Source organism: Choloepus didactylus, chromosome 23, assembly GCF_015220235.1.
Source record: "Choloepus didactylus isolate mChoDid1 chromosome 23, mChoDid1.pri, whole genome shotgun sequence".
Classification (NCBI taxonomy): Eukaryota; Metazoa; Chordata; class Mammalia; order Pilosa; family Megalonychidae; genus Choloepus; species Choloepus didactylus.
This window is the reverse complement of record NC_051329.1, coordinates 20,466,736-20,489,621: the sequence shown is the minus strand read 5'-3', so window position 1 is coordinate 20,489,621 and position 22,886 is coordinate 20,466,736. Positions and strand designations below refer to the sequence as shown.

The 22,886-nt window shown below is 40.2% G+C and overlaps 1 protein-coding gene across 4 annotated transcripts in view; it reads left to right on the top strand.

Annotated features, from left to right (window-relative positions):
* Positions 1–22,886, top strand: part of UBE3B (ubiquitin protein ligase E3B) — a 101,999-nt gene that overhangs the window by 8,864 nt on the left and 70,249 nt on the right. For all 4 annotated transcript variants that reach the window (XR_005214051.1, XM_037817322.1, XM_037817321.1 and 1 more), the window contains 5 exons: positions 3,861–3,957; positions 5,183–5,268; positions 6,179–6,261; positions 16,247–16,352; positions 16,662–16,782. Coding sequence is in view for 3 of the 4 variants with exons in the window: in XM_037817322.1 (XP_037673250.1) it covers positions 3,861–3,957; positions 5,183–5,268; positions 6,179–6,261; positions 16,247–16,352; positions 16,662–16,782 (493 nt within the window). In the remaining variant the exon portion in view is untranslated. The remainder of the gene's footprint in view (positions 1–3,860; positions 3,958–5,182; positions 5,269–6,178; positions 6,262–16,246; positions 16,353–16,661; positions 16,783–22,886) is intronic.

Genomic DNA, 22,886 nt, shown 5'->3' with positions numbered 1-22,886 from the left:
TGAGCAGACACAAACAGCTGCCACTTCCACTTTGCATGTAGGGAGGGAGAGGTTTCAGGAGCAGAGGCTTGACCAGGACCCAGGTAGCAGCTGAGAGCTGAAGTAAATAACTCCGGAGGCACCAGCAGTCCATTCCCAGCCGTCTCTCAGGCACTCATGGAAGGCTCTCTTGGCTATGACACAGTCAAGGCAGTGAGCCAGCAGGGAGCCACATGGGTTCATCAGATGAGGCATCACAACCCAGAGCAGTGGTGTTCACACCCTGTGCCTTGGAGCCCTGGGATTCCATCACAATGCCTCAGGGCCAAGTGGGTGGGTTCTTGCCCTGTCTTCACTTCAGCCAGACAGGTCCTCTTATCTGCTTACTGTATCTGCGTTCCACAACACATTTTTGTTTAAAGAGAGGCTCTCCTACTTTGAAAAAAGATAAGTTGATGTGAAGACACAGGTTTTAGGAGAAAAGAACACTGGATTTAGAGCCAGGGAGACCTGAAATTTATCTGCTGCTGATTTCCCATGTGGCCTTGAATAAGTTACTTCCCCTCTTGTTTTCTATAATCTGTATGCCATCTGGGTCCCTTCCAGGTGTATACACTACAGGGTCTCAGAGCCTATTTTCTAATCCTTCTGCCTGACCTGCTCTTGAGAAACCATATGAACTACAATCATGATTATAATAAAAATCAACATTTACATGGAGTTTTCTATGTGCCAGGCCCTATTCTTAGTGCTTTGTGCACATTAATCCAGTTATTCCTCACAACAACCCCATGAGGAAGCATTGTTACTATCCCTCATTGACAGATGCACAGAGAGGTTAAGAAACTGGCCCAGAATGGCTAGAAGGAAATACCTGAAGCTGTGGAACTGCAACCCAGTAGCCTTGATTCTTGAAGATGATTGTATAACTATGCAGCTTACATGGTGTGTCTGTGTGATTGTGAAAACCTTGTGGCTCACACTCCCTTTATCCAGTGTATGGATGGATGAGTACAAAAATGGGGACAAAAATCAAATTAAAAATTGGGTGGCATGGGGGTGGTGGGGGTAGAGTGTTTTAGCTGTTCTTTTTTACTTTTATTTTTATATTTTTGGAGTAAGGAAAATGTTCAAAAATTGATTGTGGTGATGAATGCACAACTATATGATGGTATTGTGAATATTTTACACTGTGGATGATTGTAGGGTATGTGAATATATCTCAGTAAAACTGTATTTAAGAAAAAAGAAAAACTTGCCCAGGATCACACAGTTAGTAAGTGGTAGAGCTGAAGTCTGAGCCCGGAGTCCCTGCTGTGCTCTATTGCATTTCTACTCTGTTACTCCAGAGATTATATGTAAATAAATTTAAAAAGCATGCCAGGAACATGCTCGTAAATGGTTGTTTAAAGGCATGTAACCCACAGAATAGCATCACAAACCTAAATAAGTTTTAGCATGAAATACTTATAAGGTATGACACTGGTGCAGGAAATTAACAGCAAAGTGTGGTATATGGAAAAACTACCCATTACATACTGTTCTAGTTTGCTAATGCTGCCAGAATCCAAAACACCAGGAATGGATTGGCTTTTATAAAAGGGGGTTTATTCAGTTACACAGTTACAGTCTCAAGGCCATGAAGTGTCCAAATTGGGTACCTTCACTGGAGGATGGCCAATGGTGTCCGGAAAACCTCTGTTAGCTGGGAAGGCACATGGCTGGTGTCTGCTCCAAAGTTCTGGTTTCAAAATGGCTTTCTTCCAGGATGTTCCTCTCTAGGCTGCAGTTCCTCAAAAATGTCACTCTTAGTTGGACTTGGGGTATTTGTCCTCTCTTAGCTTCTCCGGAGCAAGAGTCTGCTTTCAATGGCCATCTTCAAACTGTCTCTCATCTGCAGCTCCTGTGCTTTCTTCAAAGTGTCCCTCATGGCTGTAGCACCTCTTCAGAATGTCGCTCACAGCTGCACTGAGTTCTTTCTGTTTGTCAGTTCATTTATACAGCTCCACTGTTCAAGGCCCACCCTGAATGGGTGGGGCCATGCCTCCATATCTCATCAGAGTCATCAGCTACAGTTGGGTGGGGCACATTTCCATGCAAACAACCTAATCCAAACATTCCAACTTAATCCTCACTAATATGTCTGCCCCGCAAGACTGTATCAAAGAATATGGCTTTCTCTGGAGGACATAATACTTTCAAACCAGCACAAATACTATAGACTATATTTAATAGGAGTATCTTACCAACACTACACTAATTCTAGGGATGAATAATTGGTAGCTGATAAGAGCCCTAGGATGTTTTATGTTATGGTAATTGTTTAAAGTTGAGAGTGAGAATGATTGTACAACTAAGTGAAGATAATGTAAGAAACTGACTATCTTGAGATAGAATATTTATTAAGTGAAGTTAGGAACCTACTACTTAATAAATCAGGCCCTTGACTTGAGGCTTGCTCTTGTGAAATGTAGGGCTGTAAATGGGAGGCTGAGCCTTCCTATAATTATGTGTAAGAGTCACCTCCAGGAAACCTCTTTTGTTGCTCAGAAGTGGACTGTCTCTCTTTAAGCCCAAGATAAATTCATTAACCTCCCCCCCCCACACACACACACAAGGGACATGACTCCCAGGAGAATGAATCTCCCTGGTGACATGGGACACAATTCCCAGGAATGAGCCTGGCGCTGGCAGTGAGGGATTGAAAATGCCTACTTGACCAAAAGGGCAAAAAAGAAGGTTAACAAGTTGAGGTTGCAATGGCCAGGAGAACCCAAATAGAATCAAGAGTCTATCCTGGAGGTTTCTCTTACGCAAGCTCCAGCTGGACATCCCAAATGGCCACAGTATGCCATGCCCATACCAGAAGTAGTCCCCAAATACTGAGGTCCCTACCTCAGATTCTATAAAAGATTAACTCACTAAGTTTTCTCTCTCAGAAACTTAAATCCACCAGAATGTTCCTATGCCAGACAAGTCCTAAAACCCAGAGGCAACAGCCTCTTTAAGAACAATCAGATGCAGCCCCCTTCCCCATACTTTTGACACCCCCTTTCAATATGAACAAGTTAGAGTGGTCACTGCCTAGATACACCTGAAGATGGAGAAAGAGATTAGGTGCGTGGGAGGCATAGCAACAAACAACATAAGATTTAGCAAAGGTCTACGAATACTAAAACTTTACTAAATATATATATATTTTAGATGCTGGAGTGTTGGAATAGCTGGAAGGAGGTAAATGACATGGTGGAACTGTAACCTTTAACATCCTTTGAAATTTGCTCTATAGCTACTCATTGAATTGTGCTTTGAAAGTCTTTACCTTTCTGTATATGCCCTATATTGCATAATATGGAAGGAACTGAAACTGTGGAACTATAACCCATAACAATTTTTGAAATTACCTGTATAACTGCTGTTGAGCTGTACATCAAAAGTTAACACCTTTCTATATGTATGTTATATTTTTCAATAATGGGAATAGCTGAAGTTGTGGAACTGTAACCCATGACACTCTTTGAAATTTTCTCTCTAACCTTTCATACTTTGAAAGGTATCACTGTTATGTATATATGTTAACGTTCACAATTTTAAAAATATGTTTTTAAAAAAAAGCATGCCAACCCTGGTCATCTGATTCTCCAGGAATTCTCAGATTTCCATCTCCAGGAGTATTTAACATTCCTCAATTTGGACTAGTGTGCTGAAATCCCTGTTACCTCCTAAAGTGGTCATTGCCCAAGAGAAAAAGAATAAGGACTTACGTATGTCCTGACTTGAATAGTTGAGCCTGAGTACATGTAGAGAGGCTGGAAAGTGATGTTCCACTGTGTGGGACTGAAAGACGTGTGTCTTCATCTTACTGTTTTTATTGTTTCCAGCCTGAAATCTTACAAGACTCCAGACTTATCACACTGTACCTCACGATGCTTGTCACCTTCACAGACACTTCAACGTGGAAGATTCTCCGGGGAAAAGGTCTGTGGGACTTGTTTCAAAATCTTTCCTAACTGACCTTACCATACAGAGCTTGGGGGACCTTTTCTCCTTTTTAAGAATCACTTTCATTGCCATAAGCCTCAGGGAAGGCCCTAAGACCATACAAAAGGAAGGTACCCTCAGCATGTCCCATCAGATTGCATTTTAGCCTCCAGGATATGTTCAGTATTGTGCACGGTAGCCTCTCCCCTCTTTGAATTTATGATTAAGTCATGGCTCCTCTGATTTCATGTTTTTATAACTCCCATAGCACTTTGGTCTCTAGGTGATAATATTCACCTAAGCATTGTCCTTGATTTGGAGAAATCATTAGGCAGCACATGATTCCACTTTCCATTGAATTTGCATTACAAAGTGGCCTTCTCCCCTGGAAGATGCTCTTAGCCATATGTATTTCATATATTCATTTCATGCATCCATTCCACAAATAGCCTGCTATGTGCCAGAGATGGTGCTAGGCATTGGGGACACAGGAGTAAAATAGAAAAGGCCACTGCCCTTGAGGGGCTTTAGGTTCTGAATTCCTGCTCTGTACTCCACCCTTACACACAGAACTTAGAGTCTGGTGAGGGAGACAGACATTAAATAGAAGTCACTCTGCTTTGGAAGGAAGGGCACAAAGAAATGAGATGTTTTATGGGGTGAGGGAGGCTTTCCTGAGAATTGATATCTGACCTGGGAGCTGGAGGGAGAGTTGCAGTTCACAGCCTGAGGGGGTGGGAGGAGATTTTTGAAACCGGGGGAACCACATGTGCAAAGACCCTGCAAAGGGAAGAGGAGTTTGTTTTTGGCATTATCCTGGACTCTGGGGAGATTTAAAAACTGCCAAGTTCCGGGCACTGCCAGGGAGCTTGTTTCCCATGGGGAGAGGATGCAGCCCCAGACAGCAAAAATACTAATTCCCAAGAGGGAAGCTGAAAAGGTGGCGGGGAAGCTCAGAGGCCAGAGATGTTCCTTCTGACCAGGGGCATGAAAGGACCCGTCCCCTAATAGGTGACACTTGAGCCAGGCCTGCCAGGAGAGAGAAAATTCCTGATATGTAGCATCTCCCTGAGCTCCTGTAGCAGCCTCAGGGGAGTAGAAAGGCAAGCCAGAGACGGGCTCCTTTCCTTACCGCCTTGCACCTGGAACATGAGTTTCTCATCTGATATCAACTGTTCACATTATGGTTGGAGATTTTGCTCAGACTAGTTTCTTCATTTAGGTGAGAATCTTCGACCAGCCATGAACCACATTTGTGCAAATATAATGGGACATCTCAACCAGCATGGATTTTATTTTGTGCTGCAGGTCTGTTACCTCCTCCCCTCATAGGTGACCTCCACATTCTTCACCACCTACACTTGGATTTTTAGATTTGGTTTCAGCGTATCTGGTGCCTTCCTCACAGGAGCACTTTTTTGCTGAGACTTTAAAGCCCAGCATTCCCTTCTCCTTTCCCTTGGCCTTGGGTCCCTGTGGTCCCTGTAGAGGGAGGGCAGTAGTACTGAAAAGCCTTTAATGCTCTACAGTGAGCACTACTAGGGGTATCCAGCTGCTTGCAGTTTAGATTCTTGAAGGATGCCCCAGGGCTTGGTTTCTCCTCAGTTGGTGTCTGGAATTCTATGTCTACCTCTGTGTTCTCAAACAGCCTTTTGTGTATTCTGCCCCTTATTTTGTCAATTTGTAACTCCAGGGAATTGTCAGAAGTCTAATTGCTGCTTTAGAAGTACTTCAGGATTCTGGGGGTTTAGAAGGAACATTGATGCAGCCCTTCCTTCTACCAGGCGCCGTGCTGGGTTGGTTCCTTTATTTGGTGTCATTTCATCCTCACAACAACCATGTGAGGTGATGTCATGGCAAAAGGTGGGATTATCCACAGCGTATCTCAGTAGAGGAGCCAAATACTCCACACCATATCTGAACTGCTTCTAAATTCATGTGGTGTCTTGAAATTTTAAGTTTGGTCTTCCTTTTATCAGCTGTTAAGTTTTTCTAACTTTATTATAAAAATTTTAAACTTTAATGTTTAAAGTAATGAAAGAGTGATATAATGAACCTCCATATACCAATTACTTTTCTCCCACTTCCTTTTTAGAAAATATTCCAAATATAGAGTTTTATCTGAAGCACTCATTTTACTTTAATGCTGCTTTTTTCGGGTGTACAAGTGAATTTAAAGTTGGTGTTGTTCCCTGACCAGTTAAAATGTCCTTTTCAGATCCTGTTAACACGTGGCCTGGCAAGACCCCGGCCTTCTCTGTCCACAGGCACTTTAACTGCAGCCTTTTCTCTAGCATTGCGGTGAGTAAGAAACCACAGCTGGGCTGTCAGCATGTTTCTGAGTGCTTCTTCCTCTTGGTTTTCCTTTCTTTGTGACTAATATTAGTTGGGGGCTTGCCCCCTCAGTCAGAATTCACTCACAATTTACAGGAAGTGTTGTTCTTGGTGAAAGTAAACATCTGTGACAGCTCTTTTTTTCAGTCTTCAATCTCTACCCTGAATGTTTTTGCAACGTGATTGGAGAGAAGCTATTCAAAATGAATTACTTTGATTGTGCCAGTGACCAAGATGCAATCATTTTTCCTTTTGAGTTTTTAATTGACAAAATAAAGGGAGACCCAAGTGCTGAAGGAGGCCCAGCAAAGGGTAGGGTAAAAGGATTAAAGGGGTGGCAGGTGTTCTGGTTTGCTAATGCTGCAATTTTACAAAACACCAAAATGGATCGGCTTTTATAAAGGGGGTTTATTTGGTTACAAAGTTATATTTTTCAGGTCATGAAGTGTCCAAGGTAAGGCATCAACAATAGGGACCTTCACTAGAGAAAGCTAGAGAAAGGCCATTGGCATCCAGGAAACCTCTGTTAGCTGGGAAGGCACGTGGCTGGCATCTGCTTGCTCCCGGGTTGCATTTCAAAATGGCGTTCTCCAAAATGTCAGTGTCAGCTTTCAACAGCTGTCTTCAAAATGTCTCCCTAAGTTGCAGCTGCTCTGAGGTCCTTCTGTTTGTGAGCTTTTATAGGGCTCCAGTAAACTAATCAAGATGCATGCTAAATGGCTGGGGCCACACCTCTATGGAAATAATATAATCAAAGGTATTACCCATTGATTTTTGGGTGATAGTTGGGTGGGCCGCTTCTCCATGGAAATACTCAATCACAGGATTTAATCTAATCAACAGTAATACATCTGGTTAGGACTAAGGCAAATGAGACTAATGAGTAAAGGACAGTATTGACAGTGTTTTAAAACTTCAACTTCTCCCAAAACCCAGAGGCAATAGCCTCTTCAAGAACATCAACCAGATACGTTCCCTTTGCTCATAAAGTCAACATCCCTTTTCAACATGAATAGGTTAAGGTGGTCACTGCCTAGACAACGCTGAAGATCAGGAAAGTGATTAAACTAAAGGTAGGGGTAGCAACAGACAAGATGGAATTTAACAAAGAATGTGAATACTAAATCTTTATGTAATTTCCTTTTTCTTAGTTGCTAGGGCATTGGAATAGATAGAAGGAAGGAATTGAAATGGTAGAACTGTAGCCCATAACATCCTTTGAAATTTGTTCTATAGCTACTTATTAAATTGTAATTTGAAAGCCATAGCTTTTTGTATATTGTTATATTTCACAATAAGGAAATAAGTCATAATAACTTTGGCGATTTCCTATATATCTACTTGTTAAATCATACTTTCAAAGATATTACCTTTTTGTATATATGTTATATTTCTTAATAAGGAAACAACTGAAACTGTGGAATTGTAGCCTATAATGTTCTTTGGAATTTGTTCTCTAACTACTTGTTAAATTGCACTTGGAAAATTTTCACTTTAATGTATATATATTATATTCTACAATTTAAAAAATATATATGGGAAAAAAAGAACACCTTCAACTTCTGTGTGAGACATAGGAAGAGATGATTATTTGGTGCAAAATCTTTAAATTTTCTGTAGCACGCTGTATAATCTAACTTGTATGGTCAGTTTATTCAAACACCATAATTACATGGAACTTTGGATAGGGAGTGAGATCTAGTTGGTTTGTACAGGTTAGTGCGGAGCCCTGATACATCCCAAAGTAATTTGGGCACAGAATAAGAATGTATTTGCAAAGCCCCCCTTGAGAGACTGGGGAAAAAGGGGAAATATCAAATTTCCCCTCCTGGGGAATTCCTTATATACTCACAAGCATTGGGGACTACCAATTTAGAAGGCCAAGCCCTTGATCTTGGGGCTTGCCCTTATGAAGCTTGATACTGCAAAGGAGAGGCTAAGCCTACTTATAATTGTGCCCTAAGAGTCACCCCCAGAGAACCTCTTTTGTTGCTCAGATGTGGTCTCTCTCTCTAAGCCAACTTGGCAGGTAGACTCACTGCCCTCCTATGTGAGACATGACTCCCAAGAGTGTAAATCTCCCTGGCAACATGGGACATGACTCTGGGATGAGCCTGGACCCAGCATTGTAGGATTAAGAAAACCTTGACTAAAAAGGGGAAGAGAAATGAAACAAAATAAAGTTTCCGTGGCTGAGAAATTTCAAATGGAGTCGAGAGGTCATTCTGGAGGTTATTCTTATGTGTTGTATAGATATCCCTTTTTAGTTTTTAGTGTATTGGAATAGCTAGAAGGAAATACCTGAAACTGTTGAAAAACTGTAACCCAGTAGCCTTGATTCTTGACTATTGTGTAATTATGTAGCTTACAAGGTATGACTGTGATTGTGAAAATCTTGTGGCTCACACTCCGTCTATCCAGTGTATGGACAGATGAGTAGAAAAATGGGGACAATAATTAAATGAATAATGGAGAGGGGGTTGAGGGGATTGGATGTTTTGGGTGTTCTTTTTTACTTTTTATTTTTTGGAGTAATGAAAATGTTCAGAATTTGATTGTGGTGATGAATGCACAACTATATGGTGGTACTGTGAACAATTGCTTGTACACTGTGGATGATTATATGGTATGTGAATGTATCTCAATAAAACTGAATAAAAAAATATATCCCATGGGATTATTTTCCATGGATCGTCTAGAGCATGGGTTGGCAAACTTTTCTGTAAAGGGTCAGATAAAGTAAGTATTTTTGACTTTGTGGGCCATATGGCCTCAGTCACATGATTCTCTAACGAATTGTTTGGTCCTGTTTTAAATCCTTTTTTAATATGAAGGAAATAATTTGAATCTCTTAGTTTGACCAACCAAAATCACTGAGATTAGCTTGATTGCGCAGCCTCATGTAGACACATAATTAATGTGGACACTGATGTTCTGAGCCTTTCAGCCTGAAAAATTTTCTTGTCCCCAAAAGGGTATGCTTGAAAGTAAAAATTTAAAACAGGAATTCTGGCAGTCTAAATACCAGTAACATCTGCTCATCGGTTTTAGAGCACATAAGGTAGAAAAAATAGTTTTGTCCCAGAAGTTGTTATTCTTGTCTTTTTTTTTTCCCCTTCTCTATGCTCTTGGGTGTGTTTAAAAAACTGTTTAATATTTTTTATATTTCCATAAAATATATAAATATTTTACATATTTATATTTAGTATTAAACTTGATCAAGGTGTAATTAACATACCATAAAGTTCAATCCATTAAAGTATACATTCACTGATTTTTAGTATATAAACAGAGTTGTGAAATCATCACCAAAATCAATTTTCGACCATTTTCATCACCATAGGAAGAAACCCTATTCCAATTAGCAGTCACTCCCTGTTTACTCCCAAAATTGCCATCTCCTGTGCTAGGTAATAGCTTTGCCTGTTCTTTGTGTTTTATATAAATGGAATCAACAACATGTGACCTTTTATGTTTGGCTTCTTTCACTTAACATGTTTTCATGTTTCTTCCATGTTGTAGCATATATCAGTACTTCATTGCTTTTTATTGCAAAATAATATTCCATTGTGTGTATATATCACATTTTGTTTATCCATTCATCAGTTGGTGGACATTTGGGTATCCACTTTTTTTAGCTATTCTGAATAATGCTGGTGTGAACATACCCTACAAATTTTTGCATGAACACTTTTTCTCTTGGGTATATACCTAGGAGTGGAATTGCTGAGTCATATTGTAACTGGATTTTCTGCAGAATCAACAAACTGTTTTCCAAAATGGCTGCACCATTTTACATTCCCACCAGCAGTATATAAGGGTTCCAGTCTCTCCATCTCCTCTCCAGCACTTATTGCCTGTCTTTTTGGCACAGCCATCCTCATGGGTGTGAAGTGGTAACTCATTGCGGTTTTGATTTGCATTTCCCTGAAGACTAATGATGTTAAACATCTTTTCATGAATTCATTGGCCATTTGTGTATCTTTTTTTGGAGAAATGATTGTTCAAATCTTTTGCCCATTTTTAAATTAGGATATTTGTTTTTTTAATTGCTGAACTGTACGGTTTATGTATATACTCTAGATGTAAGTCCCTTATCAGATAGGTGATTTGCAAATATTTCCTCCCACTCTATAGGTTGTCTCTTTACTTTCTTGGGAGTGTCCTTTGAAATACAAAAATTTTTAATTTTGATGGAATCCATTCATCTATGTTTTCTTCTGTTGCTTGTGCTTTTCGTATTATATCTAAGAAGACTTTGCCTATCTCAAAGTCCTGAAGATTTACTCCCATTTTTTCTTCTAAGACTTTTTTAGTTTTAGCTCTTACATGTAGGTCTGGGATCCATTTTTTAATACAATTTTATTGAGATATATTCATATACCATACAATCATCCAAAATGTACAATCAGTTCACAGTATCATCATGTAGTTGTGCATTCAATACCGCAATCAATTTTTGGAACATTTTCATTACTCCAAAAAATAAAAATAAGAATAAAAACAAAAGTGAAAAGGAATACCCAAGTGTCTCATACTCCTTCGCCCCCCCCATTATTCATTTTTTTTTTGTTCCCCTTTTTCTACTCATCTGCCCATATACTGGATAAAGGGAGTGTGGGCCACAAGGTTTTCACAATCACACAGTCATACCGTAGAAGCTATACAGTTATACAGTAGTCTTCAAGAATCAAGGATACTGGACTGCAGTTCAACAGTTTCAGGGATTTCCTTCTAGCTATTCTAATACCCTAAAAATAACAAAGAGATATCTATATAAAACATAAGAATACCCTCCAGAATGACCTCTTGACTCCATTTGAAATCTCTCAGCCACTGAAACTTTATTTTATTTCATTTCTCTTCCCCTTTTTGGTCAAGGTTTTCTCAATCCTACAATGCTCGGTCCATGCTCATCCCCAGGGTCATGTCCCATGTTGCCAGGGAGATTTACATCCTTGGGAGTCATGACTCACATAGGAGGACAGCGACTCTACCTGCCGAGTTGGCTTAGAGAGAGAGGCCACATCTGAGCAACAAAAGAAGTTCTCTGGGGGTGACTCTTAGGCACAATTGTAAGTAGTCTCTCCTTTGTAGTAACAAGCTTCATAGGGATAAGCCCCAGGATCGAGGACTTGGCCTACTACAGTGGTAGTCCCCAATGCTTGCAAGAATATCAGGAATTCCCCAGATGAGGAAGTTTAATATTTCCACATTTTTCCGCAGTCCCTCAAGGGGGCTTTGCAAATACTTTGTATTCTCTGCCTAGATTACTCCTGGGATGTACTGGGGTTTCACACTAACTTGTACAAACCAACCAGATCTCATCCCCTATTCAGGGTTCCACATAATTATGGTGTTTGAATAGACTGACCATACAACTTAAATTATGTAGCATGCTACAGAAAATATAGATTTCACACCAAATAAACATCTCTTCCTTTGTTTTCACACAGAAGTTGAGGTTTTAGAACACCAATCAATATCATCCTTTTCCCTTTAGTCTGGTTTACCTTAGTTCAAATCAAGTCCATTTCGTTCATATCTTTAGTTGAAGTGTGATCTCTTTTTCAGCTTCTTTAATATTTGCTGTATGGGGTAATACTGACACTAATAGCTGCTGAACTCTGGCTCTGAGTCTCAGGTATCACACAGATACCCAAAGTTCCAGAGTCCAACAAGGTTATATACAAACAGCTCAGCATCTCAGAATTTAGAGATAACCGTTACAACTCATGAATAGATGGGCCTGCTGTAAGAACTTACAATCTAGGAAACTTTACCATAAGCCTTCCCTTGATAGCCTGTGCTCTCAGATTCAATTCTCAGAGTTTGCACAATACAGTTAGTCCGTATTAGTTGAGGCATTATAATGTTTGTCTTTTTTAATTCTGGCTTATTTTACTCAACATACTGTCCTTGAGGTCCATTCACCTAGGTGCATAACTCACAACTTCATTTCTTCTTGCCGCCACTCGATATTCCATTGTATGTATAGACCACAGTTCACCATTCCGTTTATCAATTGATGTACCCTTAGGACACCTCCATCCATTCTGAATCGTGAAAAAGGCTGCCATAAACACCAGTGTGCAATGTCCATTCATGTCCCTGCTGTCAGTTTTTCCAAGTATATACTCAATAAAGGGATTGCAGAACCATATGGCAACCCCATAGTTAGCTTCCTGTAGAACCATCACATTGCTCTCCAGCTGGGCTGCACCATTCTACTTCCCTACCAACAGGGAATAGGTACATCCCTCTCTCCATCATTTCTCCAGCACTTGTATCTCTGTTTATTTTTTTAATGGTTTTATTTACACACCATTCAATCCATCCTAAGTAAATAATCAGTGATTCTCACTATAATCACATGATTATACATTCATGACCACAATCTGTAGAAGGTCATTTTCCATTTCTTCTGCAAAGAAAGGTGAGAAGGAGAAAACAAAATGAAGAATAAAAATATAAAAGATAGAAGAAAAATTTAAATAAAATACAATACAATGAAAAGGTCAGGCAACAGCATCACCACCAAGAATCTCATAATACTCGCTTATATCCTCCTCTTATAGACTTTTAGCTTTGGTATATTGCCTTTGTATAATTAATGGAATCATTTTACAATGTTACCATTAACTATAGACTCTAGTTTGTATTGATTGTATTTTTTCCCTATACCACCCAGTTTTCAACACCTTGCAATGTTGACATTCATGTCTTCTCCTTCATTTAAAAACATTCTTATGTTTGTTCATTTAATCACCATCACTGACCACTCTACGTTTTGCTAAGTTATGCAATCCCAGACTTTATCTCCTATCTTTCCTTCTGGTGTCATACATGCCCCTAGCCTTCCTCTTTAAGTTGTACTCACACTCATCTTTGTTCAGAGTACTTGGAATATTGTGCTACCATCACACACTATTATGCTATCCATTCTATTTCTGGATCTATACAGTCAATCCTGTTGAATCTTCTGTACTCATTCAGCATCAAATGCCCAATCTCTAACCTCTTTCTATCTCCCAAAAACTAGTGATCTCAACCCTCAAATTTCACTCATCAATATTAGTGCATATTAGGGAGACCATACAGTATCCATCCTTTTGTTTCTGGCTAATTTCACTTAACATGATGTTTACTGTCTACAATTTTGTCTTTTGGATTTTATATGTCATATCTTATTTTTTTTCTCTCTCTCTTTTTACCCTTACTGATAGACTTCATTTCTACACTCTTCTCCAAACCTCTCCTGTCTTTTCCTATCTGCCTGTAGTGCTCCCTTTAGTATTTCTTATAGAGCAGGTTATCTTATTCACAAACTCTGTCAGTGTCTGTTTGTCTGAAAATATTTTAAACTCTCTCTCATTTTTGAAAGATGGCTTTGCTGGATATAGAATTCTTGATTCACAGTTTTTCTCTTTCAGTATCTTAAGTATTTCACAACACTGCCTTCTCTCCTCCATCATGTCTGTGGAGAAATCTGCACATGGTCTTTTTGAGCTTCCTTTGTATGTGATGGATCACTTTTCTCTTGCTGCTTTCAGAATTCTCTCTTTGTTTTTGATGTTTGATAATCTGATTATTAAGTGTCTTGGAGTCAGTCTACTCGGATCTATTCTGTTTGGGGTATGCTGCACTTCTTGGATCTGTAATTTTATGTCTTTCGTATGAGATGGGAAATTTTCAGTGATTATTTCCTCCATTATTCTTTCTGCCCCTTTTCCCTTCTCTTCTCCTTCTGGGACACCCATGACACATATATTCATGCACTTCATGTTGTCATTCAGTTCCCTGAGACCCTGCTCATATTCTTCCATTCTTTTCCCTATCTGTTCTTTTGTGTGTAGGATTTCAGATGTTCTGTCCTCTAGCTCAGGAATCCTTTCTTTTGCCTCTTCGAATCTGCTGTCATATGTCTTCATTGTGTTTTTCATCTCTTCTGTTGTGCCTTTCCTTCTTGTAAATTCTGCCGATTGTTTTTTTCAAACTTTTGAGTTCTTCCTTATGTTTGCCCAATGTCTTCTTTATATCCTTCATCTGTTTTTCCATGTCTTCTCTCAACTCATTGATTTGATTTTTCAGTTGATTTAGCATATTTGTTTGAAGATCTTTAATTAGGTGTTTAAACTCCTGTATCTCATTTGAAGTATAAGTTTGTTCCCTTGCCTGGGCCATATCTTTGTTTTTCCTAGTGTGAGTCATAATTTTTGTTGCCTGAGCATCTGGTTTCCTTGATTACCCCAATCAGATTTTCCCAGACCAAACAGACCCTGATCTCAGAAGGATGTAATCTAGATCAGGTTTCCCTGAGGATGAGACCCAGCAGATTGTCAGAGTTCACTGTGAGGCCTCTAGATTCTGTTTTTCCTACCCTGCCCAGCAGGTGGTGCTTGTCAGCCCACAGCTCCCCACCTGCGTAAAGAAGTGCGGTGCCTTTTATTCTCAGTGGACCCTGTCTCACCAAGAGCGGGTGGTTTCAGAAGCCAAGCTTAAGTTTTTTCTGTTTTTCTTTTCCCCCATGCCCTGTGATCTGAGTTCTCTGAGGGAGGGCAGCCATTTGAGCGGGCCCCACCACCACCACCCCCCCTTTTCTTAGGGAAGATAATCCCTTTAGGAAATTATCTCCTGCACTTGAGTTTTTCCTTTGACTCTCTGACTATCTTAACTCCACCCTTGCCTGAGTCAGTGCTGACAATTGAAAGTGCCTGAGGCTTTCTCTTTTGAGCTACTTTGAATGAGAGAAAAAGAAAGTAAAAAGAAAGAAGTCCCCTTTTCAGAGTCAGTCCCCAGCCCTCCAGTTCACCAGGCAAGAACTGGAATTGGTACCCAGTTCTCTGTGCCCCTTTTCTTGGGACACAGCCCTTTTCCAGTATCCTGAGCTCACCAGACTCCAAAAGCCTCTGTTTTTATTTATTTATGTATTTTTTTCTATCAGCTCTGCCTTCTCTCTGCCAGGAGAAACTTCTGGGTTACTTTGCTGCTTGCCCTGCATTTATCTGTGCTCATAGCTTGTGTTCAGTAATCCAAGTTTGTTAATTAAAACTGCAATTGGAGCTTGGTTGAGCTATATTTCCGTGCTCCCAGCAGGGGCTGCTGCTTTTTCCCACATGTTCCAAATCAGCCTGCCATGCCATTGGGGGAGGGCCGCCATCTCTGCAGTTTGGGGAGCTTTATTAACAGTTCTGTGCTGCGATCTCAGCCCTTCCACCCATTCCAGACTGGTGTATGATGTTGTCCAGTCACAGAAGTCCCCCTAACATTTGTCCCAGATTATTTACTAGTTGTTCCTGGCTATTTGCTAGTTGTTCTAGTGGACTAACTAAATTCCACACCTCCCTATGCCTCCATCTTGCCCTGCCTTCCTGTGATCTATTTTGAGTTCATTTTTGTATATGGTATAAGCTTTGGGTCGTTATCTTATTTTCATAATGTTTCTTTCTTTTCCTGGTTATGGCACTAATACATGTTTATGGTAGAAATTCTGGAATATTTTTAAAATAAACTGCTTAATTGAAGTATAAGTGTGAATTTGGTGAGATATACAGTGAAAACTGTGGAAACACCACCAGACTGAGAAATAGAACAGTTCCAGCACTCCAGAAAGCTCTTTTGTTCCTGCCCACTCATTACTCTATCCTTCTTCTCCCCTATGTATAGTTGTTTTATTTTGTTTTGTTTTGTTTTTATCCTGCTGTTTAATAACCTGTTATAGCCTGTGTGCTTTCTCATGCTGGGAAAACTGCTTCAAAATCCTGATTTTTAATAACTGCACAGTATAACATGGTATTGGCATCCCCATCACCGTATTGTACATCCCCACTTTCAGCCTTTACTCTGCCTAGAGGTCCTGTGAAGCATACTTGCACGGGGTTTGAAGAGCATCAGTGGGGTTGTTCTCTTATTCTGGCACACACGCTGACTGGGCTGATCTGTCTGTGTCTAGCCCTGTGATCGCTGCACAATTTTCAGACAATCTGATCCGGCCATTCCTCACCCACATTGTGTCCGTGCCTGCCCTTGTGACTCATCTCAGCACACTGACTCCCGAGGTAAGTGGACTTGGTGAATTTCCTCAAAAACCGATTTTTAAAATGAGCTCTGCTTATTCTAGTTCTGCTTTTCTTCTCAGACATTACAAAATAAAATGTCTTCTCAGCTACTTTCCACCCCTCCCCTTATTTTACTTCCAAACCACTGTAGACGCACTTGTGTTAGTAACCCAAAGAAAGAGGTTGTCATCTTTCTCTTTTCTCTTCTTTGTATCAGTAGCATGTTAAACAGAATTAGTGAATGATCTTCAGGAGATTAATTTCATGCTTTAGTGGGAAAGTCTTTTAACTGTCTGCAATTATTTGCAGCGCCTCACTGTTTTGGAATCTCATGACATGCTTCGTAAATTCATCATATTTTTAAGAGACGAAGATCGATGTCGCGATGTCTGTGAAAGTTTAGAAGGGTGCCATACACTTTGTCTAATGGGTGAGTTTCTTTGAGTGAAATTTGAATGTGTTCTGGGCAACAGAAAAAGCCCAAGTGTTTTGCTCTTAACCCATATTAGAGATCATGAGTAGTTTTTAGTAACAGTTGGAAGAGCTTACTATAAAAAACAAGTATTCAGTTTGATAGTTAAATAGACATGTAAAATATAAATCTTGTGGAAAATAGGCCAACCTAGCAAGCTAGCTAAGTGAATGTAAGTGAATATTAAATTTCAGCTGTTAGCTTCCTGGCTGCCAAGGGAAAAAAAAAAATGAAAATACACTGACTTGCCTGGAAGTTCTCATGTCAAGAAAGAAGGGAGGTTTAAAAGGCAAACCTGAGGTGGGCAAGATGGCGGAGTGGTGAAGTGTGGAATCTAGTTACTCCTCTAGGGCCAGGAACTGTATGGAACAGCCATTTCAGGGACTTCTGTGACTGGTCATGCATTGCACACCAATATGGAATGGGTGGAATGGCTGAGATCACAGCAAAAACTAAGATTCCCCAGCCAGGGAGTTGGTGCCCCTCCCCACCAGACACATTAGACAGTCTTGGAGCTGGTGCCCTGTGGGGAAAAGGAACAATCTGTGCTAGGAGAAAGGAGGGGGCCCCAACTGCAGAATTAATTAACAAAGTCAGACTGCTGAATAAAAGCTCCATGCACAGATAAACCAGGATCATGCACAAAAGGATCCAGGAGGCAGAGAGAAGGCAGGGATGACAACAACAAAACACAGAGACTTTTGGAGGTGGAGGTGTCCGGAATACTGGAAAAGGACTGGGCTCCAAGAAAAAGAGGCACATAAAGATGGGTACCAACTAGTCATCTAGCTTCCAAACCCGGGGCAATGGGGTACAGCTCTGAAAAGGGTTTTGTTTTTTTCTTTATGCTCCAACTCTTTATCTTTTTACTTTTCAATAGCCCATCAGAGCTCCTGCTACAGCACTACCCTGGGCAAGGGCTGAATTAAGAATTAAAGTTGTCTGAGAGTAACTATTCAGGTGAAAGAGATAATAGCCTAATCCTACACACAAAGGAACACATAGGGAAATAATGGAAAAATATGAGCAGGGTCGTAGGGAACTGAATGACAACATGAAGCCACCTAAAGGCTATTATCTCTTATCTTTAAATAATCCATGCTACAAAACTTGGGGGCTGGGGAAAGGCTTTGAAAAGAGTTATCTCTTTTTTCTTTTGAATAACTCTTCTAAGTAGCTCATTACAGAGAGTCTCAGATATTTGCATTTTGTCACTGGACCCAGGCAAGGGCAGAGCTAAGAAAGATCTGACAGACAAAGCAATGAGTCTAGTGGGGGAGAGAGTTCCCTAAAGGACATAATTTCTCCAAGATAAGGGGAGTCAGGGCCTAGCTCTGAGAACCTAGAACCCAGGGTCTGGAAAACAAAAAACAGCCTGAGTCAGCCACACCCCTGGCAGGGACAGGATCTGTAGAGAATTAAAGGCACCTGTGGCACCTCTTTGTACTGGTGGAGAGCTGTGTGCTGATAAGTGCCACCTGCTGGACAGGATGGGAAAAGCACAGTCTAGATGCTTCACAGGAGGGTCTGATAACCTGTGGGGACTCATTTTCAGGGAAACTCCATACCCTCCTCCTGAGATCTGGGCCTGTCTGGACTGGGAAAATCTGATTGGGGTCAGTCATATCTGGGGAGACCTTCACAAAAGACATGGAGGCAAGGCAAGAACCAGAAAAACAAGAGCTGAAAAATTGTGATCAACTAAACAGAAACTATGTTAGAGGTCTAGAATAAGTTGAACTGAACACCAAAGGATAGAGAACAAAGCCAACCCACAAGGAAACCCTTGGTAAAAGAGTGAAAAAAAGCTCCAGAATAAACTAAACAAAATCAGTGCCTAGGCAGCTAAAAATAACGAGCCGTATTAGGAAACACGAAAATATGGACTAGGCAAAGGAACAAGCTAATACTTCAACTGAGATACAGGAATTGAAACAACTAATTAAAGATATTTAAACAAATCTCCTAAATCAATTCAGAAATCAAATCAGTGAGCTGAGGGAGCATATGGCAAAGAGATGAAGGATATAAAGAAGACATTGGACGAACATAAGGAGGAATGCGAAAGTTTGAAAAAACAAATGTCTGAATAGATTAAAAAACAAGACCCATCTATATGCTGTCTTTCATAGAAGAGAAGAAAAACACAGTGGAGACTTAGGACACCAGATTTGAAGAGGCACAAGAAAGGAATAGTGAACTAGAGGACAGGACATCTGAAATCCTACACACAAAGGGACAAATAGAGAAATAAAGGAAAAATATGAGCAGTGTGTTAGGGAACTGAATGACACCATGAAGTGCACGAATATATGTGTTATGGGTGTCCCAGAAGGAGAAGAGAAGGGCAGAGGGCAGAAAGAATAATAGAAGAAATAATCTGTGAAAGTTTCCCAACTCTTATGAAAGACATAAAATTACAGATTCGAGAAGGGCAGTGTACTCCAAACAGAAGAGATCCCGATAGATCTACTCCAAGACATTAATGACCAGACCGTCCAATGTCAAAGACAAAGAATTATGAAAGCAGCAAGAGAAAAGTGATCCATCACATACAAGGGAAGTGCAATAAAACTATGTACAGATTTCTCTGCAGAAACTATGGAAGTGAAAAGGCAGTGCTATGATACATTTAAGATACTGAAAGAGAAAAACTGCTAACCAATACCCAGCAAAACTGTCTTTCAAAAAATGGGGGAGAGATTAATATATTTTCAGACAAACAGACGAGAGAATTTGTCTCACTTCTTTCTTTAGTATTTCTTGTAGAAAAGAGAGGAGAGAGAAGTTTGGAGAAGAGTATAGAAATGAAGACTATCAGGAATGATAAAGGGAAAGAGAGAAAAAGATATTACATATAAAATCCAAAAGACAAAATGGTAAAAGAAAGGACTGCCTTAGAGTAATAACATTAAATGTTAATGGATTAAACTCCCCATAAAAAGACAAAGAATGGCAGAATGGATTAAAATACATTAACAACACTGAGGCAAACACTGACAATACTGAAGGGAAAAGTAGATACCTCTACAATATTTGGAGATTTTAATACACTTCTCTGATCAATGGCTAGAACATCTAAGACAGAGGATCAATAAGGAAACAGAGATGTTGAATTGTATGGTGAATGAACTTGACTTGACAGACATTCATAGAACACTACACCCCACAACAGCAGGATACATATTTTTCTCAAGTGCTTATGGATCATTCTTTGAGATAGACGAAATGTTGGGTCACAAAGCAAGTCTCATCAAATATAGAAATGTTGATATTATACGGAACTCCTTCTTGATCATAATGGAATGAGGTTGGAAATCAATAACAGGCAGAAGGTCGGAACATTCACAAATATATGGAGGCTAAACAGCACACTCTTAAACAACCAATGGGTAAAGGAAGAAATTTTCAAGAGAAATTAGTAAATTCCTTGAGTCAAGTGAAAATGAAAATGCAGCATAGCAAAACTTATGAGATGCAGCAATGGCAGTGCTGAGAGGGATATTTATTGCCCTAAACACCTATATTAAAAGAGAAGAAAGAGTAAAAATTGAGGAATTAACTGTTCACCTGGAGGAATTAGAGTAAGAACAGCAGGGCGGTTAGAAAAGACAGGGCAAAAAAACATCTCCATGAAAAGTACTAGATAAAAGAAAGTAAGTGACCCAGAACACCAGTTCCAGTGAATCACCAGCTGGACAAGGTCTGCTAAATCCACAGGGACTGTGCACTTGGTGAAACCGGGAGTCTGCATTCTGAAACATGTGAGTGAGCCTGCTGGATAACCGGCAGCCACGCTGCAGTCTGGGAAACCGGGGTTTGGTGTTTGGAGTTGTACTACTTTTAAAAACCCAAAAGCGGCTGCGGATTCAGCAGTAAGAATTCACAGTGAAGCACAGTGGGTACTGCGTCCCCACAAACTGTGGGCTCGCCTCAATAGCTGGAGTGGACAATAGCCTTTTGCGCACCCGCTGCTGATTGTCTCGGAGCTGGAAAGGCAGAGGTTGGTGAAAAGGGGAAAATAACCATGCCCCATACAGCCATCTTCCCAGCGCCGCAGCCCAGAGCTGCACCAAACAACCCAGCATGACAGGAAGTGTTTCCAGCAACACGCGCACATGCCACAATATCTGGTATGGACAGTAGCCTTTTGCACACCCGCAACTAATTGTCCCGGAGCTAGGAAGGCAGAGGTGTGCAAAAGGGGGAAATTAACATGCCCCATACAGCCATCCTTTTAGCAGGCTTGGAATGCCCCTACACAGCCCTGCGGCCCAAAACTTCCCTTGGGGGATGGCACTCACTTGTGTCGTAGCATAGTCTTCCCTCAGAGGCCCTAGGAGGGCACGGCTTGGAAGAGGGACCCACTTGGAAGTCCCAGGGACCACACCAATACGAAGGACTTGTGGGTCAGTGGCAGAGACAATCTGAACTAAAGGTTTAGACTTTGCAACGAGAACACCTGGGAAGTTTGATTATTAAAGCCGCCCTCTTAATAACTTGGTAAACCAATTGGATCCCCACAAGATTCAGACCCCCACTCACCACAAAGACAAAGTTGGGGGGAACTGGCTTGAGGGGACTAGGTGGCTCACGGACACCACATGCTGGTTAGTTAGAGAAAAGGTACGCCACCAAGCTGTAGATCTGATAAGTTAGAGGTAAGTGTTTGAATAAGCCTACATATCCTAAAAGGACCCTATCAAGATAAGCAAATGCCGAGAGGCCAAAAACAACAGAAAATTTTAAAGCATATGAAGAAACCAAACAGTATGAATAACCCAAACAACCAAATCAAAAGATCAGAGGAGACACAGTACTTGGAGCAATTAATCAAAGAACTGAAGACAAACAACGAGAGCATGGCACAGGATATAAAGCACATGAAGAAGACCCTAGAAGAGCATAAAGAAGAAATTGCAAGAGTAAATTAAAAAAATAGACAATCTTACGGAAATAAAAGAAACTGTTGACCAAATTAAAAAGATTCTGGATACTCACAGTACAAGACTAGAGGAAGTTGAACAGCGAATCAGTGATCTTGGAGAAGACAGAACGGAAAGTGAAAGAATAAAAAAAAGAATGGGCAAAAAGATTGAAAAAAATCAAGAGAGAACAGCAAACTAACCCCAAAGCAAACAGAAGGAAAGAAATAACAGGTTAGAGCAGAAATAAATGAAATTGAGAACTGGAAAACATTAGAGAGAATCAACAAAACCAGAAGTTTGTTCTTTGAGAAAATCAATAAAATCGATGGACCCTTAGCTACGCTAACAAAAGGAGGTGGGGTAGGGGGAGAGAGAACAGATGAAAATAAACACAATCAGAAATGGGAAAGGGGACATAACTGCTGACCCTGCAGAAATAAAGGAGATAATGAGAGGATACTACAACTAGCCATATGCTAATAAACTAGAAAACTTAGATGAAATTGGCAACTTCCTAGAGAAGCATGAACAACCAACATTGACTCAAGAAGAAATAGATGACCTCAGCAGACCAATCACAAGTCAGTCATCAAAAAGCTCCCCGAAAAGAAAAAGCCTAGGACCAGATGGCTTCACATGTGAGTTCTACCAAGAATCCAAGAAAGAATTAGAGAAAGAGACTACAAAAAAAAGAAAATTATAGGCCACTGTCTTTAATGAATATGGATGCAAAAATCCTCAACAAAATACTCACAAATCGAATCCAGCAGCATGTTAAAAGAATTACATAGCAGCACATTAAAAGAATTACAGACCATGACCAAGTGGGATTTATTCCAGGTATGCTAGATTGATTCAACACAAAAAAATCAATGTAATATACCGTGTCAATAAATCAAAGCAGAAGAACCACAGAAATTGACTCGACGTGGGTCAAAGATCTAAACATTAACACTAAGACCATAAGACATAGAAGAAAATGTAGGGAAATATCTTAAAGATCTTGTGAGTAGGAGGTGGTTTCCAAACCTTACACCCAAAGCATTAGCAATGAAAGAAGAAATAGATAAATGGGATCTCCTTAAAATTAAACACTTTAGTACATCAAAGGACTTTTTCAGAAAAATAAAAAGA